Source organism: Magnolia sinica, chromosome 6, assembly GCF_029962835.1.
Source record: "Magnolia sinica isolate HGM2019 chromosome 6, MsV1, whole genome shotgun sequence".
NCBI lineage: Eukaryota > Viridiplantae > Streptophyta > Magnoliopsida > Magnoliales > Magnoliaceae > Magnolia > Magnolia sinica.
In genome coordinates this window covers 67,706,132-67,727,075 of record NC_080578.1, presented here as the reverse complement: position 1 = coordinate 67,727,075, position 20,944 = coordinate 67,706,132, and the positions used below count along the sequence as shown (strand labels likewise).

The 20,944-nt window shown below is 37.5% G+C and overlaps 1 protein-coding gene across 8 annotated transcripts in view; it reads left to right on the top strand.

The window, feature by feature from the left end:
- The window catches only part of LOC131248829 (glutaminyl-peptide cyclotransferase), a 59,643-nt gene that overhangs the window by 8,135 nt on the left and 30,564 nt on the right, over nt 1-20,944 (top strand). For 6 of the 8 annotated variants that reach the window (XM_058249303.1, XM_058249301.1, XM_058249297.1 and 3 more), the window contains exons 2-5: nt 6,112-6,168; nt 9,888-9,923; nt 18,168-18,232; nt 20,516-20,579. In XM_058249303.1, coding sequence (XP_058105286.1) covers nt 6,112-6,168; nt 9,888-9,923; nt 18,168-18,232; nt 20,516-20,579 — 222 coding nt within the window. The remainder of the gene's footprint in view (nt 1-6,111; nt 6,169-9,887; nt 9,924-18,167; nt 18,233-20,515; nt 20,580-20,944) is intronic. The other 2 variants (XM_058249299.1, XM_058249300.1) reach the window with 2 other exon arrangements.

The following is a 20,944-nucleotide window of genomic DNA, read 5'->3' as shown; positions in this document are numbered from 1 at the left end:
CTTTGGGAAAACTAAGGTGGTTTGGCCTGCCAACCAAGGTTGGGTCCCGGTGGGCTTAAAACCTTTAAGCTAGATGGTTCATTTTTTGGGGTAGTCATTAAACTCCACTTGGACCTAACCACAGTCGGGGTTTGGCTTTGCCAAAACGTGAGGGTGAAACATATGTGTGAGGGTCATTTGGATACATAAAACTGTCCAAGATTTGACCTTTTCATTGTCCAAGGTTTGTCTAAATGTGGCCCACAAACTAGCTCATCTAAACATTTAAAAATAAATAAATTTGGACAGAAATATAGAGTTGACTTTGGACCGACATTTGGATAAGTCAGAATGGTCCCAAAATTATGAAAATTTACAGGAACCAAGTTAATTTAGTGTACAAATATCAGACAAAATTTGGTCCTAAAACTCCCCTCGGAAATGCTTGAAATTTGGCCGTCTTCAGGGTCCAATGCTGCTACCAGTGCACCGGGCAGCATGCTGCACCTCTATTCACTGATCTATTTTAATAAATATTTGTAGGGTCCCAATGACTCTGTTTTTTCTTTGGTGTGTAGCACATCAAGGGGTCCCTCTACGGTTAAAATTTTGGCCCATTCTGACGGTCATTAGTGGGCCATACAGCAGGCTAATTCAGAAGAAGTAAACAAAAATTCCAGCGGTTTTTGACAACTTAAAAATCTGGTCCCAATGCGGCACTTCCGGTGGTCCATTTGACATGATTCTTGGTACATATCATGGCTGTTAACCACACATCATACACCTAAAATCTCGGGTTCATCCGAAGTCCCAAATGACCAGAATCAATATGTTCCGTAGGGTATTGCTGCTGCCCATGCGCATGTGGAACAACTCAAAGGTCATGACTTCCTTGATTTGGGGTATTGGATGGGTTACCAGGATTACGAAGATCTAGATCAAGATCCATCTATTGAGGCAATTTTATGATGTCTTATATCTAGAGGTTTAGATGCGTCCTTAGCCAAGATAGTACACAATACACGATCCGGGCTATCCACTAGGTTCGATCAAACCCCCAATTAATAGATTTTAAAAGAGAGTCATATTACCATCAATAATATTAGCGGTTACATACTTCCACACAATGCAATCGTTAAGGGCGTGTTTGATTTTCCAAACCCTCAATAAACATATTGCAAATGGGTAATAATGATTTCCTTTGGTACTTACGACATTGTTACCCATGTTTGATTTGATGCTCACTTTTTTAGCACTGAAACCGAGCACATTGCGAAAATATGTAGGGCCCATCGTGATGTATGTGGCTTATCCACTCTGTCCATCTGTTATTCTAGTCAAATTTAGGGCTTTGACCAAAAAATGATGCTGATCCAAAGCTCAAGTGGACCACACCATAGGATTTAGGGAATCAAACACATGCCATTAAAAACTTCTTGGGGCCACTGTTTCCTTTGGTGGGGGCCACTTGACTGTTGAATCTGCCTCATTTTTCAGCTCATGCCTCAAAATGTTACGCTAAAATGGATGGACGACACAGATACATCATATATGTCATGGTGGGCCCACAAATTTAAACTAGTCCTTTTGGACCAGTTTTTGAAACGGAAATACAAGTGCATTTTCAAATAGGGTGGATGAGTAATAATTACTTATTCACACGGGATTTACATAGTATTTGGAAAATCAAACAGGCCCTAAGAAAACAAGAATTGACAGTACACACTTAAGTTAGGGATCAAAACATACAAATCAAAGTGAGGGTTTACCGATCATAACGGGGGTCTGTCATTATATATCTAATTAGAATTCTTTATTTCTGACATTGAGTTTATTTGATGGAATCCATGTGTGGCTCATTGGTGAAATCTGCACACATTTTGATGGTGAGGTCCACTCATACAACTCTCGTGTCGTCGGTGCAATCTTCGATTCATCTAATTAGTGAAGTCCACTTGTGCCACACACGTGCAGTCGGTGTGACTTTCTACACTTTAGATGGTGAGATCCACTCGAACGATCACTCATATGATACACCCATCATACCAAAATCTCATTCATTGGTTTCAATTCGACGATCCTGCTATTTATCATATTCCCATCATGATGGTGGGCCAAAAATACTTAAGATGGTACCCCTTAACAAGAGTCATTATATGTCAACAAACAGGTCCATAATTAGATATTGGACACATCTAGACTGTTGGATTTGTTGGATCTCGCACGTGGACCGTTGGATCAAGACCATGTACCATCTTGATTGTGGACCCATTGGACACGATGGAGCCATTGGGATGGTTTAGTTTAGTTATTTAGTTTATTTATTTTAGGTATTTTGGTTTATTTTATAATTTAGTTGAAAATAAGGGTGTTTTAGTCAATTTTTATGCAATAAAGGTATTTTTATATAAAAAAACCCTAATTAGACTATTAAAGTGTGAAGCCCTATGGATTATTATACATTGAAATAAAAGTTCTCTTTTTTGCTTTGAGCAAAGAAAATCTCCTGTGATTGGAGTTTGTGTGAAGCCATGGAGTGATTCTAATTTATCTCTCATTTATTCTCTTCCTTCAAGGTACTTTCCTCTCTTTGCTCTTCTTTTACTTCCCTCTGCTTCCCTCTACTTCTCTCTATTTCCCTCTATTTCTCCCTATTTCTTTCTTCTCCTTTTGTTTTCCCCAAAACCCATCCCCATCATCTCCAAAACTGCCTAAACCTAGGCCCTACCCAAACCATATGACTGTACAGGACAACCTCTTGGCCGTACGGACACAACCGTATGGCCGTCTGTACGGCCCATCCCCCCCCAAAAAAAAATTTTCCTCTTTTGATCCTTCAATCCCTAAACCAAAATCTTCAATCCTAACCCTAAATCCCTCCCAAATCTCAAACCCTAATTCAACTCCCTAATCCCTAGTCCCCAAATTTGACCCTAACCTACCAAAACCCTAACTAGGATAAGTGATTCCCTTTGAATCAAGATTATTCCCTATGCTAGACGAAAGTTCTATCCATAGGTCCTAATTGATTAATGTCTTACAAGATCTTATTGTGGGTTTGTTGTTTGGTTCTAACTTGAGCATATTAAATACTTGAATTCTTCAAATTTGTGATAGATTAGCTTTGTTTCGTGCTTTGATTTTTCGAATTAATCCGCTATTTGATTTTATTGCTTCATCTTAAGTTAAACCATCTGTCCTGCATCATACTCTCTCTCTTCCTCTCAAGGGGAAGTGTGAATGGGGAAGGGCATGAACCCCCTGAATAATTGTGAGGGAGGTCCTCACTGGGTAGGGCTCCTCATATATATGTGGAATCAGCAAACCTCTGGTTATAGATCAATAGATTTCAAGATAATTCTACACTTCAGTCTAGAAGTCTATATGATTCATATAGAATGTGCCTCGGCTACTGCTACATGAGTTTCCTAGTTATTGAATCAAGGTCATATGAAAAACCTTCTGTTCAAAGTTTGGAAATTTTGTTCTATCTGTTTGGCGCCTCGGAAGTGATTGGTCCTAGCACCTAAGTTGTTTAGAAACTGAAATTTATGAAATAATTTCTTACCAATTGGAAACACAAAAAATATAGAGATATATTAAACAATAAGGGCCTGTTTGGGAGCGTGGATTTGGAACCCCCTGGATTTGAAATCCTCCTATTGTGTTTGGCACCCTGGATTGGGAATCAACTTCAATCCAAAAGTAGCTATGCATGGTATATTTACAGGGTTTTGAATTTATTTACTAAATCAACTTTAATATATCTAATTAGTGACGTATGTAATGTTTGACACAATGGTTGTAATAAGCCCGCTGAAATATATGCTTTGCAAATGATGAAATTCCAAGTCTCGGATGGGCCACAAGCACAAGATCATGTCCGAGTGACTAACCAACGGTTTTTAACCGTTGATTTAGATGGACAATGTTTGGATGGTGCTGATCATCATATTAAAGTAATTTAGTGATGCAATTGATAATCTAATTGTTTTGGAATATCATTAGTGGGCCATGTGCCCAATAGACACATGATACACATGCAACTCCTGGTAGGATTTTAAATGTAATCCAAGCTCTCACCATGGATTTGAAACCCGCTCGATTTGAAACCCCCATTTACTTTATGCTACCAAACAACCAGGGGATTTGAAATCCCCTCAAATCCCCCCCAAATCCATGGTGCCAAACTGATGCGGATACAAGTGCATTCAAGGTGTACCAACGAAGAAAGCGCCAACCACAAGTGTCGTCCTTGTGGATAGGCGACTATTGAGGAGCTGAAGACCTTTCACATTGCTGTCCTGCGTCACAAACGACCCTTAAGCTACGCTGAGCTTACACAGCGTGTCTAATTCCCTTGATGCTGGAAAAACTCATCTTCACATTTACACTCACAATGGTCAATCTCCCAGTGTTTGTGAGCCGTCCATAGGCAACTAGTGTGAGTGTTGTTTACATTACTATATACCTTTTAATAGGCTTATCTCCCATGAATATGTGGTCGTCTTCATTCCTAAGGCATATTAGTCAAGCTACCCGAATTTGGCCTCTTTTTTCTATCATGGCTACTCGAATTGACACTCTTCAAGGTTGCTGTCTTAGCAGTTGTTAACCTACAATCTCTCATCAAATATTTGCATACGCTTCTAATTATTTAGTTATATACACATCCTAGTCAAATATCTTCAATGATGATAATTAAGTGTTTGTTTCTAAATTTTAATTCCACATATAAGTCGACTAATCTTCATGGAGAGATGAATTCTCCTTGTACTTAACTGAGGACATAAAATCTTTGTTATGAAATTCTTTTAATCCACCGATGATGAAAATAGTATGCATCTTGTCAATTTGAGCAGTGTTCCTACTTTCTGAAAGTCTGCACCCGCTTCAAATCAAAGATGTCAACAAAGATTTGTTTTCCAATTATTCCTTGCAATTAATCATAAAGAAGATAATTTGTGTGTGGAGGTTCTATAAGCAACATGTCATGGTTTTTCATCTGCCCCTCTTGATGCTTCATTCATTCATTCATCATCATCATCATCATCATCATCATCATCTAAGCCTTATCCCAATTAATTGGCATCGGCTATATGAATCCTGTTCCACCATTCCCCTGTCAAGGTTCTGATGCAGCAGGTCGCTTATAAGGAATGCCCTAACATGAGTTTGGAATGTCATATTGTTTGGATTCATGATGGAAATTATAGCATAAGTTTGATGCCGGCTGCCAACCTGATGCAACCTCCTTTATCCAGGTTTTGGACCGGCAATAAAAGCACAAACTCCCACTGGCACTATGTGATAGACTATTACATAGGTTGATTACAATCAAGCGCTATCTAACATTCTATTGCATAGGTTTTTTTTTTTTTTTTTTTTTAATTTTTTATTTTTAATTTATTTTTATTACAATCAATGTTATTGTGTTTTCTGAAATTATCCCTCAAAAAAAAAAAAAAAAAAAAAAAAAGAAAAAAGAAGAAGAAGAAAGATCTCTGGAAGTTCTTGTTTTATTACTCGTGCGAGAAGCTAAAAATATGTTTACCACATGTCAATGCACGCTTTGTTCAAATGCACACAGTTTAATGATATAAAGTTTCATGTGGGGCATTCATCTGTCTAAACACTCAAACATTTCCAGATAACTAATACATGCTCCTCCTGTCCAATCTGCAACCAAAGCGATAACATACATCTGGGCTGTGGCTTCACACAACAGTGGGTGTTCTTGCTAATTTGCAATTCAGAAACCCTCGAGTCATAAGCATGTCTATATGTCAGAGCACTTTTTAGGCTTTAATCCATGCCTTGTACCGTGGCCTAGCCACCTATGGATGCTCATGTTACCAAAATCACATGCAAGATTATGCAATCCTTCAATGAAGTAGATGCTACTGCTATTGAGGAGCTGGCTGAGCACCTGCATGCTTGCTATGATTTCATCAAGGTGATGATGCTATGATTTCTGTGCGGCTTCAATAAGAAATTTGGCTATCAAAATCCCTTAGTTTCTAGTAGCTTTTGCACATGATGTCTCTTTCTCATTTGTTAGTTAATGATTGCAATGGTGGATGTCATCTATGTTTTTTAGGTCATGAGCTGAATATCGTCTTTGGGTTTCAGGGGCTCCTATATGGTGGAAACGACACACTATTTGAGTCAACTGGTCTTTATAGGGAGGTGAGCTGGAAATTTCATTTTCATAATGATGCCATATTTTGGCCACTCACTAAAATATTCTAGTTACTTTTAACCTAATGGAGTTATTTGATACTTTGATTGAGTGTGATGCCTGATATGCAGGCACTTATATATTGTATGTGTGGCATATTTTATCTCAATTTAAACCATCCAAAATTTATGAGCCACTGTAGCTATGTAGCTCATCTTCCAAAACTTAGATAGATTGAATGATCCTAACTTCTAACTAATGGGCGTTTCTTTGTTGCATTTGGACCATTGACTATTTTTCTCTTTGATCATCAATTAAGTGTCCATCAATGAATAACTTTGAAATCAAGTTGGTGTAATTTTCAGATTACAAGCCTCCACCCATGCTTTTGATGGTTTAATTTCTGCTACCAGTATGCCACCTGTGCAATTTGGTATGCCTACATATCAACCATCACCATGAGTATCAAAGTTTTTCAAATTTTCTTATATCGACTGGTTTAACATTTTTTTTTTCTTTTGGTGTAAATAGTGTTCGAAATATCGGTATTGCGCAATGTATCGCACCCTTGGGATACAGATATGTATCGGTTGTCGCACGGGATATATCGTTTGTATCGCGTAATTTATTGCACTTTTTGAGAAACATAGGGAAACATTGGGAAAATGTTTGAATTTTTCAATGAAACTTCAGAGATTATTAAAAATGCCCTTAATACACACTTTTAAATAATAAAATCTAAAAAAAAAATTGCACATAATAGGTTTCCTTTGTATAGTGTCCTAAGTTATGCGATGTCCGATTGAACTAAAACAACTATATTCAAATATCTTGCATAACATTTATAAATGCATCAAGACGTGTATCCACGCCGTCCATCTGTTTTGCCACCTTAATTTACAACACCATACCAAAAATGAAGCATATCCAATTATCAAGTGGACCATGCCATCGGAAACAGTATTTGATTGAAGGCCCTACCATTAAAACCTTCTTAGGGGCTTACCTTAATGTTTTTGTAGTGTTTATTTTCCATCCAATCTGTTGATAAGTTCACATAAGCCTGGATGAAAGGAAAAATAAATAAATATCAGGTTGATCCAGAACTTTTGTGGCCCATTAATAGTTAATCACAACTTTTTCCTTTGGTATGGTCCACTTGATAATTGGATGTGCTTCGTTTTTTGGATAATACACTCAAATGATTTGGAAAAATGGATAAACAAGATACAAAATACATACATTAAGGTGGGCCCCCCATCAAGGGCCACACCATCTTGGGTGAGTATCGGCTCTCACCTAATCCACTCTCGAATTCCTAAAGTTGATATTTTACTTTTTGATAGGTCTAGGCTCAAAAAATGAAGCAAATTGTGTGGACCCCATACATTGTACCCATGCCGTCCATTCATTTTTTTGGATCATTTTAAAGCCTGAGAAAAAATGGGGTAGATCCAAAGATCAACTGGACCAAGTCAGAGGATGTACGTAATATGGTGGGACCATGACTGTGGGGCCACCTCGACGTAATATTTTGTATATACACCGTCAATTCGTTTTGGCATATTATTTTAGGGAATGTGCCAAAAAATGAGGCAAATCCAAAAATGAGGTGGACCGCACCACACGAAAAAGTGGTCATTGAATGGCCACCATTAAAAAAATTTTAGGGGCTACGAAAGTGTTGGATCAAGCTAATATTTATATTTTCCCTTCATCTAGGTCCGTCAAACCTTATGAATAGATTGGATGGCAAATAAAATTCACAATGGGCCCTAGGAAAGCTTCAACGGTGGATATCATTGCCACCATGACTTCCTGTCATGTGGCCCACTTGAACCTTATACTTAACTACATTTTAGGCTTATACCCTAAAATGACCTATCAAAATGGATGGACGGTGTGGATAAAACACATATATCATGGTGGGCCCTACATAGCCTCTGACTGGATCGTCCCTCTCCGTGGCTTTCAATCCTCACTGGACGCGGATTTCCTGCAAAAGGCCTTCGCAGGAAGTTCCTAAGCTTGGATGCTAGGTGGGGCTCACTGTGATGTTTGTGAGAAATCCACCCCGTCCATCCATTTTATGAGCTCATTTTAGGAGTTGCGACTGAAAATGAGGTGGATCCAAAGCTCAAGTGGGCCATACGAGAGGGAAAACTGGGGAAAGAGTTTCCTAACGTTGAAACTTTCCTGGGATTCAACTTGATGTTTATATGCCATCCAAACCGTTTATGAGGTTCGTTTATGAGGTCATTCCTACTGGGATGAAGTGAAAACATAAAAAACTTATCCTGATACGAAACTTCTGGGGCCATAAAAATGTTTCAACGATGGTCACCGAATCCCTACTATTTCCTCTCGTGCGGCCCACCTGAGTTTTGGGTCCACCTCATTTTCGGTCGCATGTCCTAAAATGAGCTTGCAAAATAGATGGACGTGGTGGATTTCTCACAAACATCACAGTGGGCCGCACCTAGCATCTCAGCGCAAGTACTTAATGCGCGGAAGTCTTTCGCATAAAATCCACGTCTGACCACCCAATAGAAAAGGCTTGGAAGCCCTATTTCGCAGCAGAGAGGGTTTCGGCCTCCGAAAACGGATTGTGTACTGAGTTACTCAATACACTCTTATCGTACTGAGTAAACTCTGTTGGGCCCATTGTGAATTCATGTGGTTTATCCACGCCGTCCATCCGTTTTTCTAGATCATTTTAGGGGTTGAGCCCAAAATTGCAGTATATCAAAAGCTCAAGTAGACCATACCAAAGGAAACAATGGAAGTATTGATTTCCACCATTGAAACATTTCTAATGCCTCCAGTGATGTTTATTTGTCATCCAAACTGTTCATAAGATTACAAAGACATGGATGGAGGGAAAACACAAATATCGTTTTGATCTAAAACTTCTGTGGGCCCCCAATAACTTTTCAATGGTAGACTTCAATTCACACTGTTTCAAGTGGTGTGATCCACTTTATCTCACCACTTTATCTTTGGATATGATTAATTTTTGGTTTAAAGCACTAAAGTTATATGATAAAACGGATGGACGGAGTTGATACAATGCATGAATTACGGTGGGCCCCACAGAGTTTACTCAACTCAGTATGCAATCCACTTCCTTCGGCCTCTTAGAACCCTAATTTCTCTCCCAAATCTCCAAATTTCTCTGGATTTTTTTCACATTATCTTCCAAAATCAATTCCTTACAAACTTCTGAAATCAATTCCCTACGACTTCGATTCGAATGGCCCACTAAATGAGCTTCCGATCAACGCAAACTCTTCTAGAGGTACAAAAATCCACATTGTTGAAGGTTTCTCTCTTTTTAAATTTTTTTTCCTGATTTTTTTGGATATTTACATACAATAAAAAAACTTTTGATGAGTTTTGTATCGCTGGACTACAATACTGATAATATCGGCCGATAGTTTCGATATTGTGAACACTGGGTGTAAATAACAAAACTGTAGCAACATATTCAAGTTCCCAACACTTTGATAGATAATGTCTTTCCTTTTGGCAAAAAAAAAAGCCTTTTAAAATTTCCATGTCTGTACTTTTGCGCTGATATCATCTTCTGCAAAAATATATTTATGGTGTTATAATCTGCAGGCATTTCCAAATTTGACATTGTTAATGTGTTCAACATTTTGACATGCATTGCGATTTCTTTGTAATTCCAGTATGTGACCTTTCATCTTCTTTTTGTCAATTCCAGTCGTCAGTGCGCCAAGTTCTCCTCCACACTGGGAAGGTATACGACTATATTCTGCCTATTTTGTGGCTGTCAAAAAAAAAAAAAACAAGCCTTCATGATATCTTTATTTAAACTTCATGATAGCTTCATTTCTTTTATACACTCACTGAGACTGTTTAAAGGTGTAAACTGGAAAGTTCTGATTCTCAAATTCTTTGTCCAATTTTCCCAAAATGAAAAATTGTTGTTTGTAACTTCATGAGAATGTGGTGGTATGTGCGCATGTATTCACTCTATACGGCTGCAGGCTGTGATTTACCTCTCTTTTTGTATTATTTTGGTGATTAGAGTCTTTAGAGATAAGAGATAAGATTTGTTAGTTGTAAGTAACAGAGATAAGATAAGATTTGTAACTTGTAAGTGATAAAGAGTGAGAAGAATATAATTTAAGTGAGGTCTATGAGGAGATCGTCTCTCTCATACTTCTTTTCCTTTCCATCTTTCTTTCTTCGTTTCTTCTATTTTATTATACCACGGAAAAAAAACATGGTACCAGCATGGATAACCTTGTCACAGCACCTTCTTTACACCATCATCTTCAACATCATGTCATCATCATCTGCACTGCTTCAAATAAGTCCATTAGTAGTTTCTCATCAGATCTTCTCATCATCTTCATCACACTGCCTAATCATCAGTTGAATATCTAGACACCATTCATCGTGCCGCACCAACTTCCACTCATACTCTACTTCATCACACTCCATCTTCTTCGGAATGTCAGGACATTGTTCATCATGCTGCACCAACTTCCACTCATACTCTACTTCATCACACTCCGTCTTCATCAGAATATCAGGATGTTGTTCATCATGCTTCCCCATCATCAGCAACTGGCTGTCCAGATTTTATCCTTCCGTAACTAACAACTGATCCAGGAAAGAGAGAAGCATTTTGTGCTGTGCATGTGGTTTATCCTATCAGCTCACATTAAGCATATACGATCAGGTCACACATCCATTCAGGTCAGCCCACCCATCAGTGGTCTTTCAGATCAGCCCATGATTGAGACATGATCGGCCCACTACAGGCTATGTGTTCATCTATCAGCCCATGCATCAATGGTATTTCAGATCAGCCCCTGGTTGAGACGTGATTGACCAGCAAGCAAGCTACACATTCATCTGCTTGATGAACATTGATTGTATAAAAATCTGTTTTGTTATTGATTCGAGTTCTCTCTCTTGATTTCATGATTTAAATAGTGCATTATGTCATAAGGGAGTTTGGATGGTGATCATAAAATCCAGATTCCCATAAGTAGCCAAAATGACCACCTTGGACTAATGATCATTATAGTCAAACTTGGCGGAAAAATTTACTTGGTCTCAATCTGTGACAATGTTTATTGGAAATAGAAGAAAATTAGGTTTTATAATTGGAAATGAAAAGGAACTAACTGCAGGTAATCCATCCCATGATGATAGGGAAAGCGACACTTTGACAGTAATGTCATGGCTCTTTCACTCGATGCAACCAAGTATCGGCTCTGAATTATTATTCACAAGGACTGTGAAGGAGATATAGGACACTGTTGCTAATCCATATTCTCAACTGGAGGATATGACTTTATCAATTGCACTCTGAAATAAAAAATATGCAACAAGGTGATATGTATGTTGAGCAATACTTTACAGCAGACAGAAGCAGGAATAATTAGAATGTGCAACAAGGTGAGAGATGTCTGTTGATGAATACTTAACAGCAATGAGACAAAAGCAGGAATAATTAGACTACTGTCATCTCATTGCTTGTATTCCTGAGGATATTAAGAAGCGGACATAACAAGGAAGGATCTTTAAGAGGTCGGTTGGATGCCTGTGAAATTTAAGTTGTAAACACTTCACGCCTGAAACTCTTACAAGCTGCAAGCCTCTCTTGAAGAATTGTTATTATTTATTTATTTTTAAAGAAAAAGAAAAAAATAAAAGAGAAAAGACTATTTATTGTGCCTGTAATCGGATTATCTATAATCTGAAACACACCTAAATGCAAGGATCTTGAAAGCCCTTGTAACCTATCACGTGTTTACCGGCATCCAAACAGCCTCTGTAATGTCTTTACCTGTAAACTCTTTACAAACAAAGGATTTTACAGCATCCAAATGACCCCTATAAATTCTTGGCTGGTCTACATTCTGAATATGAATTGCAAAGACTGCATTTCCTTGGAAGGGATTCTCTGCCTTCCTTGGAATAGATTGATAATTACATTAGATGAGAGGCTAGCCAACAAGCTGCTATTGTGGGACATAATTCTGTTCTCCCTAAGAGATCTACTCTTGCTATTGATTCTGAATAGATTGATAATTACATTAGATGAGAGGCTAGCCAATAAGCTGCTATTGTGGGACATAATTCTGTTCTCCGCGAGAGATGTACTCTTGCTATTGATTCTGAACCATCCAAAGGGATGGTTGGGTAACCATGCTCCCTTTTCATCTGTAGACTAGGACGAACTTTGATGTACTCTTTGCGAGAAAAACAAACATCTTAGGGAGCAATGCCTGGATTTGAGTCCTCTTCTATGTCCAAAGCCAAGGAATGCTATGGCTAACTCTGTTAACGTTGAGAGGGAGTCAACCCCTACTACTATATTTTCCACCCATTCTACGTCGGGCCTAAGGGATTAAGTCATCAATGATCTTTAGGAATAACTGACTGCTCTTAAGGATTCTCTTCTCTCCATAACTCCAAATGAGCAATTGGGTGTATCTGCAACTAATCATGTCTCTCAACCCCTATCTCATTCCTCCACATCTTGGATCATTGATTCAGGAACCTCTGGTCATATGATTGGTAAGAAGGAATGCTTCATATCTGTGCAATGGACCGGCAAACTTGCTAGTAAAATTTTGGCTAAATGTGTAACATCCCGAATTTTCGTTACCCGAGTACATACTCGTGCCTGAGAATTCCGGGTGTTAATAATGTAAAGATTTGGATGCTTCAGAATCTTGATTTTCTTTCCATTTAGATCACATCCAGTTACATTCACGAAAGTAACCATTCACGAGAGTAAAATCAACTACATTTATTATTCCATTAGATTAAAAGAATTCAACAAATTATCAACTGCCCTCTCAATGAGAGCTTATTACATTATCAAAGTTTGCAGCGAAAATAAATAAAACTAAACATATACCTATCTCTTTATTTATTCAAAATAGTCTTCTATAAGGGGATTGTCATCTGTGTCTTCAATCTGCACATCACCTGCATCATCTATACAGTTGGAGAGGGTCAATGCCATACTCATAGTGATGGTTATCCTTTAATATTAACAATAATTCAAGAGATTCATAAGAGTAATGTAAGGGTTCCGATACGTCTCATACTCCACCACTACGAGTGGTATCGGTATGCGCAACTAATATATATGAATGCATGCCTAGCAAAATGTGTGCATCTCATCATACGTAGTAATCATCATAATGTGGAATATAATTCATAGAAAACCCGACTTGCCCTGCCTCCCATAACTACGGAGATTTGCTAGCGTGTTCAATGCTACCATGAATTTACATGAACACCTCGAGGCGGCATAACACAGGAGTCAGATGAATTACGTGACACGATTTGTTCATGGAGTGACTATGTGTGACATCCAATCCCGGAAGTGATGTAACACGCATTGCGAATTACTTACATCGATTTGTGCACCACTACCCAAACCCATGAAATTACGCATCGACTAAGAGGCTCTCTACCCAGAGTGCATTACGTCCACGATAAAATATTTGAATTATTAGTTTTGAGACCTCTAACATATCACTTGCGTCAAAGGGAAAGTAAACTGAATATGAGAGTTTTTGGAATTCGAAGATACATGCCCAAGCCATAAAGGGAGGTAGCATAAGGTTAACCTAATAAAAGAGAAAAGTAGCATTAAGCTATCTCAATAAAAGAGAAGAGTCACAAATAGGATAACTCAACAAGAATAAGGGCAAATGAGCAAAAGGCCAACTCCATATAGAGTGGAAGCATGCGTCGCTCTCAAAATTGGCAAAGGGCAAAGCTTGTATCCATCGCCCCACATATATTTATAAAGATCACGCATAATTAAAATCATACCTTAACCATAATTCCCGAAGGATAAATAATTGATAATGGTAAACTAAACAATTGCATGGAGGATTCACAGTAATATCGAAATATGTAAAAACAAGATAAATCATACCAACTCAAATTAGTGTAAGCTTAAAGGAATCTCTCACCTTAGCCTTAATCTAAACCCTAGGTAGATATCCATGTGGGACAGTTTCTACATGAATCACGACAGCACTTGATCAAGAGGGATATACCATATGTTTGGATAAGGAAGCGGATGACGGACGTCTAGGCTTCTCTCTCTTTCTCCTTCTTTCTTTCTTTTTCTTCTTCTTTCCTCTCTTCCTTGGGCGTTGGGAGATTGGGCATGTGGAGTGGAGAGGGGAACGCACACCCCTTTTTAAAAGGAGTGGGCGTGTGAGAGAGGTGTGTTTCACATCCCACTTAGATTGGGTTTCTTCAATTTTCCATTTTCTAACGATCTTTCTTTAAATCTAATTTGTTCATTGTGTCAGGGTCGTCGAATAGAGTCGGGGTATATAATTTTCTTGGTGATCCAAAATTTAGATTGGCTTATCTTGAAAATTCTCCTAACGGGTGCCAAAACAAACTTGATCTCAATTAATGGTCCACACTTAATGATCAGGGCCCAATTTTGGGGAAAATGTGTAGTCAAGATAGGCAAACGGTTGGACAAAATTTGGTGGTCGATCGATGGTGGAAAAAGCCTAAATATAAAATTCTACCTTTTGTACCAAAAAGAAGGAACTGACTTCAACCTTCAACGGTATAGGGTCATAGATCGGAGCCTAAATTTTGTATAACCTCGTAGTCATATGAGACCAACGTGTGGTCCAAATTTGAGTTGCGATGGACAGAAGGAAGTGGTTAAATCGAAAGATCCAGATTTATAAGGAGTTGGTAGGTTTTGACAGGATAACTTCGCACCTAAGGAAAAACCTACCAAAGTGGGATTTTCATATTTCACACCAAGTCTATATGATGGGCAATCCAAGTCGTTCATATAAAGGGAAATATCCTACTACGACTACCCACGAAGTTTCTTCACTCGATGGACACCAAAATCAACGGTTAAAGGGCTGATTTGTCAATTGGGTCACTTTTACAATGATCTAAGGGCTGAAATTTGACATGTATGGTTAATTTATGATACATAGGCATGGTATAAAATTTCACATCAAACGGATCATGAGAACCATGTGATCTAGAATTCAAGGGTCTCGGTTAATGACATTTTCTTAATTATTGCTGATATGAGAGTTTTGGAAAATCTAATGGTTCTACATGGTTATAGGCACGTTTCTAAGCAATTCTTACAAAAGAACTTATATCTAAATCATTATGAATAAAGAGTTATTCACCAAATTAATTAGGGAATGTACATATATCAAACCACATAATGGATGGTCAGATGACATGTTAAAAATAGTAGAACTTGATGGTTAGTACTCTAACCATGTATGTAGGTGGATGTACGGTCAGTTTCATAAACGGATGAACACAAAATGGGTTTTTGGAGTGATCGAGAGGTATAACATGTATATCGTTAGATTAAAGTAACTTGTTCACATGTGTAAGTTCCTTGGATTGTAGTTATGATGGTGGGTTAAGCATATTTATAGGTGGTGAATAAGATGAAGGGACCGGAATATTTATTCGATGTGTACGAGCGGATGCTGAGATCAAGTTGCCAGTTTACTATGATCAGGTGGTCCAAACTTAGAGCGGACGGTCATATATCTTTACCTAGCGGGGAATAGTTGACTGAACGGTTGGTTATGATGGACAAGTGAGAATACTTGAGTATATGATGATCCTATCTCAAAATCAACGGTTAGATGGCTTGATCTATGGATGAAGATTATTCCCAACGGTCAGATTCGTGTTGGAGAATAGATATAAGGTTAGGATAGATAGATTGGTATTGTACACATGTACATAATAAGTTAAATTTCATGGTAACACTCGAGAACTTTCAATACTCGGGTATCGAAAAGTTCGGGGTGTTATAGAAGGAGTTGCCACTAGCCAAAAATCTTTGAATCTACAATAGGTTAGAGTCCATAGAACCAAATAACCCAAAGGTTAGAATTATAAATTTTGATTGAACAACTCCATCGAGGTTAAGTCTTCCAAAGATCCAAGGGCACCTTTTCTGCCTGTACTTGCATATGGCCTCTACTTTACTGAATTCCAAGTTTTTAGGATTAGAGATCAAGGCAACCATTTGTAGCTTAATATTTTATTTTATTTTTGCTTTTTTTGAAAGGTTTGTAGCTTAAGAAAATGAAAATAGAAAATAAACAAGTAAGCATGAGGGTGTAGGAGATTTAGGGATGCAACGATGTAAATGAATGCAATCTCTTTATAGAAATGGTACATATTTCCTACAAAGGGCCTTAATTCTAGAGATCCAAAGAGGAAGAAAGAACTCTTAATCCTCCTGCAAGCAATGGCTTGAGAGCCATTTGTAGAAACCCCCAGAGGTGGAGTTGTGTGCCTTTGCCATTACATTAATGAAGATTAAGAGGGGTCTTAAATCCTTAACCCATTTCTCTTTCTTGAAGTTTGGATGCCCCTCTTCTCCTTCTTAACAAGGTAGAACTCTATGGAGGTTTCTTGGGGGTTTCTCTAAAAGAAAGGGAGAAGGTAGATAGAGGTTGTAGAACGGTGTACAGAGAAGTTGGGAATCTAAAGTCCCTTTGCTTGGAGGCAATGAGGGCTTATTTATAGACCTGGGCTTGGTTTGGTGGTAATTTTGGGCTGTTTGATGGATATAAAAGGAAGTCGACATCAGTTATTCTGTTTAAATTTTAATGGGAGAAAGATCTTCTACTAATGATACTGGGATAAAACTCGAAATTGTTTTGAGCTCCATTACAACTTAATTCTTGTTTGGTTCTACCTAGGGTTTTACTGATTTTCTTATTGTTAGAGCACGAATATGATGCATTCTAACCTAGTGTTTTTAGTATTGGTATTGATTGCTGTATTGCACCCTTGGGATAAGGAAACGTATCGGGTATCGAATGGGAAATATTGGATGTATCCTTGTTTTTGGGAACATTGGGAAATTGGTCGAATTTTTCAACAAAACTTCAGGGGATGTTAAGAAAGACATCATTACATAGAAAAAAAAATAATCCAAAAAACAAGTGCACAAAATAAGTTTCCTTTATATATGGTCTTAAACTATGTGCTATCCGGCAAAAATAATGGAACTATTCAAAATTAGTTCATATCATTTATAAATTTAAGAAGTGCTGTGATAGGTGTCTTGTATTCTGCAGAACAGTGTAGGGGAAGTTATATGTAAGACCCAACGGGGGTGCATGCCCTCATGCTTGGGGTTGGGGGTGCACCCCACCTCGATGGGGGTTTGGGGGCAACAGTGATGATCTGAATTGTATGAAACTTGAACCAATACCCGATTCGAAGACCCGACTCGACCGAATAGGGTATGTGGGGTATTTCTTTATATGGGGGTTTATATATTCTTTGTGGGAGTCGAGTTGGGGTTATGCAAGGGAAACTCTTTTTGAGTTTTGGGTGCTAGAAAGCTTTAGGGTTGGTCAAAATCATATGAAGGGATATTAAAGTAAAAAAATTGAGAGAAAACATTCCTTTTTCTTTTGATTTTATTAAAAAATTTCGATTTTTTTTTTTTTGGTATCGTCGATACCAAGAAGTATATAACGCCAATATCTTGAAAACACTGAATGTATCGGTATACCATTGATACATTGTGATATTTACCGATATTTCTCACATTATAATGAAGTTTGGCAACTTCCAGGCTGTTTCATATTGCTGATCTGCGATGCCGACAGTATCGGCCGATTTGATACCGCAAACACTGTTCCCACCTGATTTGCGACATCATTCTAAAGTGAGAAGTTTGTTTATTTCTCTAGGAAATTTGCTGCATATGCTGACTCATATGTTCAATATGGGCTGATGGGTAGTCCTTATGAGGCAAGGCACTTGGCAATAACGATTTTTTTTTTCTTCTCATCATCGTGCTATTTTCACTTGAAATAATTTTTTAAACAGCCATATCAAGTTATTCAGTAAAGTCTTTTGTACCACTAACTAATCTCTTATGAGTGTAACAATCTGTTTTATAAAGGTTGTCTATCTTTGTTTATCATGCTGTTTCCTATATTTTCAGGTTCAAGCTATTCATCAAATGGATGGATCTTACTTTGGGGAGGGTCTTACTCTTCTAGGTGAAAGGTCTGTAAGAAACATGTCTTAGTTCCAGTTTAATTCTCAAATAGTTCTATTAGGCCTTCTTATCTCTTTCCAAATTTTATTTGTTTCCTATACGCGATTAGTAGTTCAAGTGTAGCTGATCTATGGAGGCTTAATTTAACTGCACTTTATTTTAATCTGTAATATGACCATGATCAGTACTTTTTTGCATATCTTTTATAATGTGCTATTGATAATGAGCATGAAAGATTGGACCTCCTCCAGTGGAATAGGAAGAGGGTGTACTGGTCTAGAGTAAGTTCTGTACATCACTAACTATTGTGAATAAGATTTTCGCCATAATGGACTGGAACTGGGACAACAATATCTTAACTAATAATATATGTTCATTTATACCTGCTATTGGTCGCATGGGCACCACTATGGATGTGGATTCTGCAAAAGTCTACCAGCTAGGAAGAACTCAACCCCTCAACTGGTGGCCCAAAATAGACAGTAAAGAGGGAAGCATCCACGATTTAGAATTTTTTTTTTTATTTAAATTTTTATTTATTTATTTATTTTAAAGAACAAAGATTGGGTGGCTAGTATCTTCCAACCCAGATGATTTCTTAGGTATTCCACATGCACAGTAGGGTCATCATTTTAATGGTCTTTGATCACAAACTATGTCTCTGGTAAATAAGGATACTATATGCATCCTCATGTGTTAGGTTCCTGTATTTCTCCTATGTAAATTTCACCTTTTCCTAACAGTTTATAGCTTTCATGATTAACATTGTTCTTTCTATATGCTTAACTTCATGCTATCAGCATTACGTTTTCTTCCAGCACATGCGCTGTATTCTTAGGTTCTTTTGGGATCAAGGAAATGAGAATATGAATTTGGTAAATGCATAAACTTGTCAAATTCATGGATTTGCATTAGATTTGGATGTGGCAAATCCCAAGTCCACTGTTCGGGAATCAAGCTACAAATCAATGGATTTAGGAGCATTTATTGCTTTTAAGAAAGTCACTCATTCCTTGGATTTGTGAAGTCTTTATTTATTTATTTGGTATGTGGATTTGCCCAAAATCCATCCATTATGGCAGTGAGAACCTGAGAATTCCAAGGATTTGGCAAATCGCCAACAAAATACAGACCGGGGAGATTTGAAATTCATGGATGTCACAAAACCCTGCCCCAAATCCCTCACCCCAAACAGCCCCTTAGGATATCATGGATTTATGTAGGTAACACACTGATCCATGAAGAAGTTCATTATGAAGTTTTGACTAGTGTGAAGTTCATGGATGTCTCCAACTCGTTAGATGAGCTGGTGGAGACAGTGCAGCGTGTCAGTGATCCAGGGTTCAAACCCTGGTAGTGTCACCTTTCAAAAAAAAACAAAAATTATGAAGTATGACTAGACTCAATGTAAATATAACAAAGGGCATGTTTAGATATGTAGAATTCAAGGAAAGGAAAATAATGATAGATTCCAATTTTAGAATTTGTTTGGATAGCAATTGGAAATCTCATATTCTTCTCACAACAGTCACCTAGTTTCTTGTCCACAGAATCCAAATTATGTAAAGGTGTAATGGTTCCTTTGTGGTAGCTATCCTTTTCTTTACTTTCCAAACAACACAAATGGTCACATCGAAGGAAAACCTTTTTCCTTTTCCATTTTTTGACATGTAATCCCTTCTATGCAAACATGGTCTAAGATCAAAGTGAGGGTCATTTGCTGTTGGTTCATTTTCCTCCACCCCTAATTGTTTGTTCTGTTTTATAGGCTCGTTATAAAATTCAATTTCTTTCTGAAAAGAGAGATCAAAAGAGATCATGTGCCATTTCTTTTTTTATTTTTATTTTTTATTTTGTTATGATACAACAGTCTTTTTCCAATCTAATTCTGAAATTCACCTAATCTTCAAAAGAAAAGAAGAAGAAGAAGAAGAAACACTGAAATTCATTTGCATGTTTAATTAATCTTGTATCTTTATGTATTAGAAAAGTTAGCAACCTGTTGATATTGTGGTACACAATTACTACAACTAGTACAACCAACAAATGAATTTTAAGTTGTGTGCAGATTTCAGATCCCTTTATTTTCATTGAATCTACATGATTCTAGTTCATCTTTGATCTCTCTTTTGATTAGAAGTCACTCATCTAAGTGATGTTACCTTTTTTCTTTAACCGTGAATTTTCAAGTTAACTGTTGATATTTGACATTTTGTAGTGTTTGCTTGGTCCCGGTTTACTGGACCTGCTCAGAAATTTGATACTAGTAAGTTTGGTGTTCCTATTTTTAGGTTGTTCCAAGTGACTTGGTTGAAGAAAACTGGTTTCATATATGATCGACATGATCTTAGCAAAGTTCGTTCTTCATCTTCTTTCTCTCTTATCTTTCCACACACTGTTAAGTAGTTCTGTTATGATCTTTGTGAACTGCATGCAGTGTTCGAGTTGTCGGTATCACTACGAGTTTTGCTAGTTGGAGATAAAGATATAATATCTTTATCCCCGATAATATCGCCAATAACCGGAAATGCGGAGAAAAATGGGGAAGCATGGGGATAACGGTGGATTTTTTCAGTGAAACTTAAGGACATGCCTAAATACACATATTTGCATATTCAGGAATTACAAAATTACAAAAAATAAAAATAAAAATGCATTAAAAAATAAGTTTAAATTTAATGGGGCCTAAAAAGCATGCGTTGCCGTAAGAAATCACTCCA